This window comes from Oncorhynchus mykiss, chromosome 19 (assembly GCF_057628025.1).
Source record: "Oncorhynchus mykiss isolate SJ-2025 chromosome 19, ASM5762802v1, whole genome shotgun sequence".
Classification (NCBI taxonomy): Eukaryota; Metazoa; Chordata; class Actinopteri; order Salmoniformes; family Salmonidae; genus Oncorhynchus; species Oncorhynchus mykiss.
The window spans coordinates 72,303,877-72,316,749 of record NC_143040.1 but is presented as its reverse complement, the minus strand read 5'-3'; the positions used below and the strand labels follow the sequence as shown (position 1 = coordinate 72,316,749).

The window sequence follows — 12,873 nt, the reverse complement described above, 5'->3', positions numbered from 1 at the left end:
TGAGAGAAATATGTTTTTTTTTTGTGCGTATGGGACATTTCATTTGTTTTATTTCAGCTCATGAAACATGGGACCAACACTTTACATGTTGTGTTTCTATTTTTGTTCAGTATTCTAGTGGTCAGTGTTTCAACCGCCAACAATTGCTAATAACCGCAACTGTCACACTCTGACCATTATTTGCATTGTTTGTTTCTATGTTTTGTTTGGTCAGGGTGTGATATGAGTGGGCATTCTATGTTGCATGTCTAGTTAGTCTGTTTCTATGTGTTTTGGCCTGATACGGTTCTCAATCAGTGGCAGGTGTTTGTCGTTGTCTCTGATTGGGAACCATATTTAGGTAGCCTGTTTTGTGGTTCGTGGGTTATTGTCTATGTGATGTTAGTTAGTTAGTTAGTTAGTTAGTTAGTTAGTTAGTTAGTTAGTTAGTTAGTTAGTCTCTAATTAAAAGTATATATTCACACCACGCTGCGCTTTGGTCTCTTCAATACGACGATCGTGACAGCAACCCCCTGACTACATGTGATAAAGTGAATCTGAGGCCTGCACCTGACACTAACCCACTAATATAGAAAATGTGCTAGAGGCTACAGTGAGAGACACCAGAACCGTTTTATTTTTGACAGGAAGTGCAAGATTTATTTTGAATGACTTAAATATGTTTTCACTGATCATTCCCCAACGTTTTGTTAGGCTATTTGTCTCTAATTAGATGCATGCAGCTTCTCTTGTGTCATTCATTATATGTTGCCCTAGAAGACTAAATCAACCATTGCTCACCAGAATAATAGTCATCTCGGTTTCCTTTGCAGAGCAAAGACGTTTGGGGACCGGGGAAAAAATGTAAAAACGTTTCAGTGCAAATTTTCCCTAATGACATCAGTTTGACCGGTTGTAAGGAAATAGAATGTTGTGAAAGTGACCCAATATGTTTCTGATCAGATTTCGGGTTGGTTTGTATCCAATATTTTATGTGGTTGAAATACTATCAGCTTTTATGATTCTGATAAAGACAACACCTTTACAGACGGTCCCTAACTGTGATTGAAATACTATCAGATTTTATGATGCTGGTAAAGACAACACCTTTACAGACGGTCCCTAACTGTGATTGAAATACTATCAGCTTTTATGATGATGATAAAGATAGCACCTTTACAGACGGTCCCTAACTGCACATTCACATTCTGTCAAGATGCTGAAAGAAATCATATTTCTCCACTCCTGTTCCCGTGTAAAAACTTGTACCTACATTTAGTGTAGAATTTGAATGCAAGAAATGCTTGACTCTGTATTAAGGCAGAATGAGATGTTACAGACCTACAGTCAGTGTCCACATTTCAGTTTTCATTTATCACATCTGAACAAGTTCCACTGACGTGCCATAGGCCCGTTTCAAGTCTCCGTCTTGTGACTGACGAATAGATATAGCGCCTCACAATCATCACATCATAACATACCCGCTATCACCCTCTTTAACCACGTCACCTAATCTTTCCCAAACGTTACTCTTCTGGTCCTCCCTTCTCTTTATTTTCTGTCAGAGCAAGAGGCAACACTACAGTCCCTGGTTCGAATCCAGGCTAAATCACATCCGGCTGAGATTGGGAGTCCCATAGGGTGGCACACAATTGGCCCAGCGTCGTCTGTGTTTGGCCCGGGGTAGGCCGTCATTGTAAATAATAATTTGTTCTTTACTGACTTGCCTAGTTTAAATAAAGGTTGAATAAAAATATAATAAAATATTTTAAAAAATATTAAACTCTCCATTTCGCAGTTTTTCTCTTATTGAATTAAACTCTGACATTGTCCTTTTGGCCTCAGTGGATCGAAACAACCTTTTTCTGCCCGTTCGTTCACAAAAGCATTTGGCCATTGATGTGTAGGCTATTTGGCTCACTAAAGCTTTAGCACTAAATGACAGCTGAAAATAATTAAAGAAAAACCTCAATGTAGCCTATAGATATGAAGTGCACGAGAATGAGACATTTCTGGATGTTTTAAGGGTATCGTTTTCTCTTTATTCAACCCGAGCATCACTACTGTATAGATTTGGCTCTGGTCCAATGTATCAGAGACAGCCGAGAGTCAGGGACCGTTCTGTACTTCCCAGGGGGAAGATGCAGGTAGACCTGCTGCCCCAGCCAATCAGCAGGGTGTAACGTACTTCCTTAGCCAATCAGCAGAGAGTAAGCCAGTACCATGTGAGAGAGACAGAGCCAATCATACAAAGGTTTCGAGACAACTTGATGTTGCATTCATTCAGACTGAAGATATGCAAGGACAAAAACGTCTAGAATCGATATGATACATGATACAGTGCTCAACAAAATTAGAAGAACTAGGAACAGCCCTCTATCCCACCAGATATACAACCCACTATCCCACCAGATATACAACCCACTATCCCACCAGATATACAGCCCACTATCCCACCAGATATACAGCCCACTATCCCACCAGATATACAGCCCACTATCCCACCAAGACTACCAGATATACAGCCCACTATCCCACCAAGACCACCAGATATACAGCCCACTATCCCACCAAGACTACCAGATATACAGCCCACTATCCCACCAAGACTACCAGATATACAGCCCACTATCCCACCAGATATACAGCCCACTATCCCACCAGGACCACCAGATATACAGCCCACTATCCCACCAGATATACAGCCCACTATCCCACCAAGACTACCAGATATACAGCCCACTATCCCACCAAGACCACCAGATATACAGCCCACTATCCCACCAGATATACAGCCCACTATCCCACCAAGATATACAGCCCACTATCCCACCAGATATACAGCCCACTATCCCACTAAGACTACAGATATACAGCCCACTATCCCACCAGATACACAGCCCACTATCCCACCAAGACCACCAGATATACAGCCCACTATCCCACCAGATATACAGGCCACTATCCAACCAGAAATACAGCCCACTATCCCACCAAGATACTTCCACTAAATCCACCTTCGCCTATTTATGAAAAAGCCATTTTAGTCGAGTATAATATGTTATGACATTTGTGACAAAGAAGTGCTCACCATGACACGCATCTAACTTTAAAACAACCAGGGACATGGGACAAATCCATTAGGGCTTTTCATGAAATAGTAATTGGACATAATCACCAAGACTCACCACGACAGGTCCCATCTTCTGCCAGGGTGTATCCCAGAAGGCAGGGAGCGGAGCGGCTTACGACGGGGTAGCTGGGGGCCACGGGGGGGCCTGGAGGGGGTTGGAGAGGGTAGGAGTCTGGTTCTGGGAAGCCCAGGGAGGTGTCTGGGTAGGTGGCCTGGGACCTGCCTGCCCCTCCTCCTCCTCCTTCACCACCCCGGGGGTAGGTAGGCTGGCTGTACAGCCCCCGGGGGATGCAGAGATAGCCTCCGTTCTGGTTCACGCACTGCATGTCCCCTCTGCAGGCGTCTGGTACCGTACGACACTCATCAATGTCTAGTGAGGAAGGGACACCAGTTAAGGATACGAATAGGAGAACTTTATTGTTCCAGAGTGGAAAATTATCTTGTAAACAATCTGTCTCCAAAAACACAATGTGTAAAGATGCAAGATGGAAACTGTTCAAAACACAGCCTATTGACAGGCAGGATGGAAACTGTTCAAAACACAGCCTATTGACAGGCAGGATGGAAACTGTTCAAAACACAGCCTATTGACAGGCAGGATGGAAACTGTTCAAAACACAGCCTATTGACAGGCAGAATGGAAACTGTTCAAAACACAGCCTATTGACAGGCAGGATGGAAACTGTTCAAAACACAGCCTATTGACAGGCAGGATGGAAACTGTTCAAAACACAGCCTATTGACAGGCAGGATGGAAACTGTTCAAAACACAGCCTATTGACAGGCAGAATGGAAACTGTTCAAAACACAGCCTATTGACAGGCAGAATGGATACTGTTCAAAACACAGCCTATTGACAGGCAGAATGGATACTGTAGGTGTGTGTGGGGGAGGGGAGGGGGGGGCAGGAGTGATTAAACTCACCAACACATACTCTTGCCCTGCGATCATAGGCGAACCCCTCTGTGCAGGTCTACGTGACAGAATGGGAAAGAGCAGATGGCCAAGAGCCTTATTCAGACAACCAGTGAGTGAAAGCAAACACTACGAAGTCAACTAATTCATCATTGTATTAGCAGTTTTAGTTCAGCTGCTTCTCATATATATATATATATATTATTTTAATGGAGCACTTGGAACATTGCAGTAACTCATTCATTCGTACATTATCTTGTTCATAGTTTATCATTTTCCACTGAAGCTGTAGAGCCTCCTACTGTCCATCACTACTCACTCTACTCTTTGTAGATGCAGGAATGAATGAAATGCGTGAAGACAGACAGACAGGAGGGCAGACAGACAGATAGATGGACAGGAGGGCAGACAGGCAGGCAGGCAGGCAGGCGGACGGGCAGACGGACAGACAGACAGACAGACAGACAGGCAGACAGGCAGACGTCTCAAGAAATACCATGAGGAATAAATGCATGAGTTACCTGGCCATATCCGGAGTGGATGCTACATAATGCCAACACCACAACTGTCAACATTCTGAAAAGATAAGAGTTTTTTTTTTGTCAGAAATATACTTAATTCCGCAAGGATGGATCATGCATGGCATAATCTCAATATTGGGCTCCTGTATTATTCAAATGGGACAAATATATATATATATATATAGGCTAAAGGATATATCAACCACTGCATATACCAGAGTAAGATTATATTGGTGACAAAAAAGTTAAATCTATGACTCTGTTTTACAACAAAACTTGAAACAACTTTTGTCACAACTATTTCACAACCCAACATCAATCACTAACCTTGCGTAAGTCCGGACATTCAAGCCACGTATGTCCGAAAACATGGTCTATGGATCCTGCCGATTAACTCAGAAGACCCGTGGATAATTTGTGGCAAGAAAGGTTTTTAAAACACTTTGCTTACTGTTGTGAAGTCGAAAATCCAATGCGCATGTGGTGGGCTACTCTCGCCAGTCACACCGCCCAGACTACGTGAAAAAAACCTACACCAGGATTTGATAAACAGCTAGTCTAGTCGACCGAAGCCTTGATATACGCCTCACCTTACGGGGAATGTCTTTTAAAAAACGGTCTGGTCTATTTCCCCCGTCTCTCTAAACTGTACAGATAGTTTAGCAATGCAAATGACCGGGACAGGTCCTCGAGCACTTCTGACAACAGCTGGATTCAATCAAAGAGAGACAGCCCCCTCGAACCACCGCAGGAGAGGAGAGGGAGAAATGCCCCAGATGGGATATCAGAGGGCGCATTAATCCAGAGTGTGGGCTTGCTTGAAAATATACTTACAATTATTGAAGAGCAGATCAACAGGACATGATTCTTCAATGGGACTCTGAAGACATGCACAGTTCTGTTCTGTTACATTCTATTGTTCTGTTCTATTCTGATTCTACAGGAAAGTGATTTTTTTAATCTTATTTTATAATCTATTCACTTGTTCTGATTATGTATTGACATGTAAAGTCTTGGTCTGGGCCTGAGTCTCTGGGCTTTCACCACAGGCCTACATGGCAGTGTGTGTTCAGGAAACACAGTTGAGTCTCACCCATCAACACAACACCATTCACTGTTACTCTGTCACAACACCATTCACTGTCACAACACCATTCACTGTTACTCAGTCACAACACCATTCACTGTCACAACACCATTCACTGTTACAACACCATTCACTGTTACTCAGTCACAACACCATTCACTGTTACAACACCATTCACTGTTACAACACCATTCACGGGTACAACACCATTCACTGTTACTCAGTCACAACACCATTCACTGTTACAACACCATTCACAGGCACAACACCATTCACTGTTACACAGTCACAACACCATTCACTGTTACAACACCATTCACTGTTACTCAGTCACAACACCATTCACTGTTACAACACCATTCACTGGTACAACACCATTCACTGTTACTCAGTCACAACACCATTCACTGTTAATCAGTCACATCACCATTCACTGTTACTCAGTCACAACACCATTCACTGTTACTCTGTCACAACACCATTCACTGTTACTCTGTCACAACACCATTCACTGTTACTCAGTCACAACACCAGTCACTGTTATTCAGTTACAACACCATTTACTGTTACAACACCATTCACTATTACAACACCATTCACTGTTACTCAGTTACAACACCATTCACTGTTATAACACCATTCACTGGTACACGGTCAAAACCCCATTCACTGTTACAATACCATTCACTGTTACTCGGTTACAACACCATTCACTGGTACAACACCATTCACTGTTACAACACCATTCACTGTTGCTCAATTACAACACCATTCACTGTTACTCAGTCACAACACCATTCACTGTTACTCAGTCACAACACCATTCACTGTTACTCGGTTACAACACCATTCACTGGTACAACACCATTCACTGTTACAACACCATTCACTGTTACTCAGTCACAACACAATTCACTGTTACAACACCATTCACTGTTACTCAGTTAGAACACCATTCACTCTTACTCAGTTACAACACCATTCACTGTTACAACACCATTCACTGTTACTCAATCACAACACCATTCACTGTTACAACACCATTCACTGGTGCAACACCATTCACTGTTACTAAGTCACAACACCATTCACTGTTACAACATCATTCACTGTTAGAAAACCATTCACTGTTACAACACCATTCACTATTCACTGTTACAACACCATTCACTATTACAACACCATTCATTGTTACTAAATCACAACACCATTCACTGTTACAAAATCATTCACTGGTACAACACCATTCACTCTTACTCAGTTACAACACCATTCACTGTTACAACACCATTCACTGTTACTCAATCACAACACCATTCACTGTCACAACACCATTCACTGTTCCTCAGTCACAACACCATTCACTGTTAGAAAACCATTCACTGTTACAACACCATTCACTATTCACTGTTACAACACCATTCACTGTTACAACACCATTCACTGTTACAACACCATTCACTGTTATAACACCATTCACTGTTACTCTGTTACAACACCATTCACTGTTACAACACCATTCACTGGTACAACACCATTCACTGGTACAACACCATTCACTGGTATACAGTCCACCTACCTCGTGTCCGGGGGGGCCCCGGCTAACCGGATGTTTGTCCCAGAAGCGGCCTGCTCCCAGTCCTGTCCCAGATGCGGCCTGCTCCCTGGTCCTGTCCCAGATGCGGCCTGCTCCCGGTCCTGTCCCAGATGCGGCCTGCTCCCGGTCCTGTCCCAGAAGCGGCCTGCTCCCCGGTCCTGTCCCAGATGCGGCCTGCTCCCGGTCCTGTCCCAGAAGCGGCCTGCTCCCCGGTCCTGTCCCAGATGCGGCCTGCTCCCCGGTCCTGTCCCAGATGCGGCCTGCTCCCGGTTCTGTCCCAGATGCGGCCTGCTCCCGGTCCTGTCCCAGATGCGGCCTGCTCCCGGTCCTGTCCCAGAAGCGGCCTCCTCCCCGGTCCTGTCCCAGATGCGGCCTGCTCCCGGTTCTGTCCCAGATGCGGCCTGCTCCCTGTTCTGTCCCAGATGCGGCCTGCTCCCCGGTCCTGTCCCAGATGCGGCCTGCTCCCCGGTCCTGTCCCAGATGCGGCCTGCTCCCGGTCCTGTCCCAGATGCGGCCTGCTCCCGGTCCTGTCCCAGATGCGGCCTGCTCCCAGTCCTGTCCCAGATGCGGCCTGCTCCCTGGTCCTGTCCCAGATGCGGCCTGCTCCCAGTCCTGTCCCAGATGCGGCCTGCTCCCGGTCCTGTCCAAGAAGCGGCCTGCTCCCCGGTCCTGTCCCAGATGCGGCCTGCTCCCGGTTCTGTCCCAGATGCGGCCTGCTCCCCGGTCCTGTCCCAGATGCGGCCTGCTCCCGGTCCTGTCCCAGATGCGGCCTGCTCCCGGTCCTGTCCCAGATGCGGCCTGCTCCCGGTCCTGTCCCAGATGCGGCCTGCTCCCGGTCCTGTCCCAGATGCGGCCTGCTCCCGGTCCTCTCCCAGATGCGGCCTGCTCCCGGTCCTCTCCCAGAAGCGGCCTGCTCCCCGGTCCTGTCCCAGATGCGGCCTGCTCCCCGGTTCTGTCCCAGATGCGGCCTGCTCCCGGTTCTGTCCCAGATGCGGCCTGCTCCCGGTCCTGTCCCAGAAGCGGCCTGCTCCCCGGTCCTGTCCCAGATGCGGCCTGCTCCCGGTCCTGTCCCAGATGCGGCCTGCTCCCCGGTTCTGTCCCAGATGCGGCCTGCTCCCCGGTTCTGTCCCAGATGCGGCCTGCTCCCGGTCCTGTCCCAGATGCGGCCTGCTCCCGGTCCTGTCCCAGATGCGGCCTGCTCCCCGGTCCTGTCCCAGAAGCGGCCTGCTCCCGGTCCTGTCCCAGATGCGGCCTGCTCCCTGGTCCTGTCCCAGAAGCGGCCTGCTCCCGGTCCTGTCCCAGAAGCGGCCTGCTCCCGGTCCTGTCCCAGACGCGGCCTGCTCCCCGGTCCTGGACTTATTCCTCCAGGCTTGCCTGCCACCCGAGCTCCCATCGGACCCTGGCCTTTGTGCGACAACGCTTTTGGTGACCCACCACGGTCCCTGACGTCTCCACGTTTGTCGCCGCCTAAACTGTCTGTGCTCAGAAACAGACTCCTCGGCAAGCTGCAACTGGCCTCCTGCAACCTCTTCCTGACCCTCACCATCCCTGGTCACATATATCCCTGGACTTCGTCACTGGTCTCCCTCCATCTGATGGCAACATCACTATCCTCACAGTGGTGGTCAGGTTTTCCAAAGCCGGCTATTTCATTCCCCTCCCTAAGCTACCGTCTGCCATGGAGACGGCCCTGCTCATGGTGCAGCACGTCTTCCGGTTGACATGGTCTCAGACCGTGGTCCTCAGTTCTCGTCCCGGTTCTGGAAGGCGTTCTGCACGTCGGCCAGCCTGTCCTCCCGGGTTTCACCCCCAGTCTAATGGCCAGTCGGAGCGAGCTAATTAGGACCTAGAGACGACTCTTTGTTGCCTTGTCTCCGCCAACCCCACCACCTGGAGCCAGCAAATAGTGTGGGTAGAACACCCACACAACACCTTACCCTGCTCAGCCACTGGTCTTTCACCTTTTGAGTGTTTGATGGGTAATCAGTCCCCGCTCTTCCCTGAGCAAGAGGTCAACATACTCTCGGTCCACATGTTTGTCCGCCGCTGTCGCCGTAGCTGGAAGAGAGCCTGGTCTGCTCTTCTCAAGACCACCTCCAGATAGACGACAGGCAGTGGACCGCCACTGGACCCCAGCTCCCCGTTATCGTCTCGTCCAGGTGGAGTCCCGCAAACTCGCCACCCGTTTTATCACCCCTTTCCCCATCTCTTAGTCTGCTGTTCGTCTTCTGTTGCCCCACACCCTCTATACACATCCCAGAGGATTAAACCTCTGTCTCATAGCCGTCTGTCTCCTCTTTCCAGGCCCTGCCATTCTGTATTTTTCTGACTCTGCCCTGGATTACCGACCCCTGACCTGTCATCTGCATGCCCCCTGTTTTGTTAATACACACCTGTTAATCGAACTGCATCTGGGACTGAAGTCTGATATTTTTATGTTATTTTACCTTTATTTTACCAGGTAGGCCAGTTGAGAACAAGTTCTCAATTGCAATTGCGAACCTGGCCAAGATAAAGCAAAGCAGTTCAACACATACAACGACACAGAGTTACACATGGAGTAAAACAAACATACAATCAATAATACAGTAGAAAAAACTATATACAGCATGTGTAAATGAGGTAGGATAAGAGAGGTAAGGCAATAATAATAAATAGGCCATGGTGGCAAAGTAATTACAATATAGCAATTAAACACTGGAATGGTAGGGTATGTAGAAGATGAATGTGCAAGTAGAGATACTGGGGTGCAAAGGAGCAAGATTAATACAGAAATACAGTATGGGGATGAGGTAGGTAGATTGATAGGCTGTTTACAGATGAGCTATGTGCAGGTGCAGTGATCTGTGAGCTGCTCTCCAGCTTCAGAGATTTTTGCAGTTTGTTCCAGTCATTGGCAGCAGAGAACTGGAAGGAGAGGCGGCCAAATGAAGAATTGGTTTTGGGGGTGACCAGTGAGATATACCTGCTGGGACGCGTGCTACGGGTGGGTGCTGCTATGGTGACCAGTGAGCTGAGATAAGGCAGGGCTTTACCTAGCAGAGACAATAGATAGAAGGGACTAGTGGGGGATTGACAGCTCATGCCCTGTTGCAAATCAAGAACAGAACATTCAGCTATCTCCTTCCAAATTCACTTAAGGAATGTGCCTTTGTTTCAACAGAACTTTCCAGCCGAAACTCTAACGCGTTCTAAGGCAAACACTGGAACAATATTTCCAACATAGAACGTGGAGAATGGGCAGAGGCAATCTGGTGACGTTTCGGTTGTTACTTTGTGATGTCATTACATTTTTTATAAAGGACATACTGTAACTTGGAAACCAACTATGTGTGTAAAGTGTCCATCTGATGCGTTGTGCATGAAATTTAAAAAATGATGAAAGTGTTTTTGTTAAAAGAGGGATGTGATCTTAGGAAATTGTAAGTCACCGCCCCCTTGAGTGAGGTCAGAGAGCATGTAAGCCTGACGGAACCGCCCCTTTTGAACCAACAGTATAAAATGATGGGTTAAGAATTAACATATCAGACCAGAAGACAGTGAGCTGCAGCTCACATTTAAAGTGGTTTAAACTTTGAATCTCAACACGAGGTAGAGGTGATAAAGTTACCTCCCAGACAATCACTGGTACAGCTAGTATCTTGAAAAGTGAATGGAAGGAAAATAAACTCTGTAGTTGTGTTCAGGACGACACGACAGGTCATCGGATACCAGACAACAGCAGAGGAGAACAACAATAGGAGTTGGGTGGGGATCCCTTCTGGACAATCGGAGCCTTACAAGTGTGTCGCAAAAAGGCCCAACACCCTTTTCCAAGAAGGAAGAAGCAAGACATTTACACGTAAATACATTCATGATTTCTTACTCCAAATGGGCAAAGTATATGATTACTGTGAGAGTAGTTTCTAAATGTACCAAATTCTGTCTCTGTCGCTCTCTCCCCAACCCTCTCCATCTCTTTCGTAACAAGCCACCATATTGTGTCAGTCCACTAGGGATAATGTATTAAGTGTGTATATTGTGTCAGTCTACTAGGGATAATGTATTAAGTGTGTATGTTTATCCCGTTTTACCATTTAGTTAGCTAGTAAATAATTAATTAAACCAATTAGTGCAGTACTGAATCAATGGTAAGGCTGGGGTTTTTGCAGATGCAAGGAGGTTACGATTAATACGTTGACTGTTAAGATGTGATAGGTTAAGACCTTTAGAGTTTAATTAGGGAGATGATAACTCTTTAAAGAACCGCTCTCGTGGTGCCCCAAATCCTATTGAGTTAATTGTTACACGATGAATTTAAAATCGGGTCACAATTAAACATAGTTAATTGATTAGATAAATAACAGTCATCAGATTAATGAAAGTAAAGTCACAGGGCCATTTAGCAGGCGCTTTCATCCAAAACGACTTACATTCATGTGTGTATACATTTTACATATGAGAATAGAACCCACAATCTTTAGCAATGCAAGCACCATGCTCTACAGACAACCACACGAGCCAAGATCATGTGGTAGTTTATGCACAATGCACAGAATCCACTATGGTTCTATGAAGGCAGTGATCTGCTGAATCAAGTAATCACAGTTGATGATCATCCCGTTGCTCCCCAATACCAGAACAATACCAGGTCATGCAAGCATTGCATCCTATTCTGCCTTCATAGGGGTGCGTTCATCAGGACACAATGTTTGGGAACATTCAGATAGAAATATGCCATGTAGAACAAACAATAAGGTTATTTTGGGTAACAGACATATACAACTAAAATGTACACTGTGGAACCAGTGTTACGAATACAGGTGCCTGTGTGTGTATTTATTTTCTCTCCTTCTCCCCTCACAGGTGGCAATCATCATTCCCCAATCAGAAGACACACCTCCTCCTGTTTCCATTACCCAATCACATCCCCTTTCCCTTGGTTTAAAAAACCTGTTCAGTTGTTTTTTTTCTAGAGCTCGATCTCTTTGTGTTTCAATCTCTCTGTGTCGCAATCTCTCTCGCAATATCTCTCTCTCTCTCTCTTTGAGCTCTCGTTTGTTTTTACACCTACATGTCACTTTGTCCTCACCTGTGAGTATTGTTTTGTTTATGGTGTTTTACTGTTTGTTTGATGGTGGGAAAAGGGGGAAACCAAAATAAGTCGCCCATGGGCATACATTACCCGTAGGTAAACTTTGTCTAAATACACTAGTTAGAACTGGGCGGACCACCCACTGTATTTTTGGTTAGTTAGTTAGCTGTATTGAAGTAGTCTAGTCTGGGATCTTTGTTTCTTTCCCTGGGTCCAGCCCCTTTTCCCACCCCCCTTTACCGTGTGTTTAAAAATAAACCATGAGTGTTTTGACGGTAATTTAGTTGTCTGTTATTTTTGGTCTCATTTGTGCTCGTACTTTTTCACTGTTTATAATTTGCATGAGTTATTTTACGGGTCTCGTTACCATCCCCCCCCCCCCCCCCCCCAGACTGTCGGGCCAAAGGGATTCGTAACCCACAGGAGATCACTTGAAAGTATTAATTAAGAAGCTTGTTTCTAAAGTGGTTCTCCGAACAATAAGACATATAATGATTAGAAAGGCAATATTTTATTTTAGAAAACAACCATAAATACATACATTCCGTATTAATTTCACATTAAAAC

At 46.1% G+C, this 12,873-nt stretch overlaps 1 protein-coding gene across 1 annotated transcript in view; it reads right to left on the bottom strand.

Annotated features, from left to right (window-relative positions):
* fbln5 (fibulin 5) overlaps positions 1 to 5,356 on the bottom strand; it is a 61,017-nt gene extending 55,661 nt beyond the window's left edge. The window contains exons 1-4 of the mRNA XM_090211685.1: positions 4,876 to 5,356; positions 4,549 to 4,603; positions 4,037 to 4,085; positions 3,168 to 3,482 (exon numbers count right to left, since the gene is read on the bottom strand). Of these exons, the coding sequence (XP_090067811.1) occupies positions 3,168 to 3,482; positions 4,037 to 4,085; positions 4,549 to 4,603; positions 4,876 to 4,919 (463 nt within the window). The 5' untranslated portion in view covers positions 4,920 to 5,356. The remainder of the gene's footprint in view (positions 1 to 3,167; positions 3,483 to 4,036; positions 4,086 to 4,548; positions 4,604 to 4,875) is intronic.
* Positions 5,357 to 12,873: the final 7,517 nt, after the last annotated feature.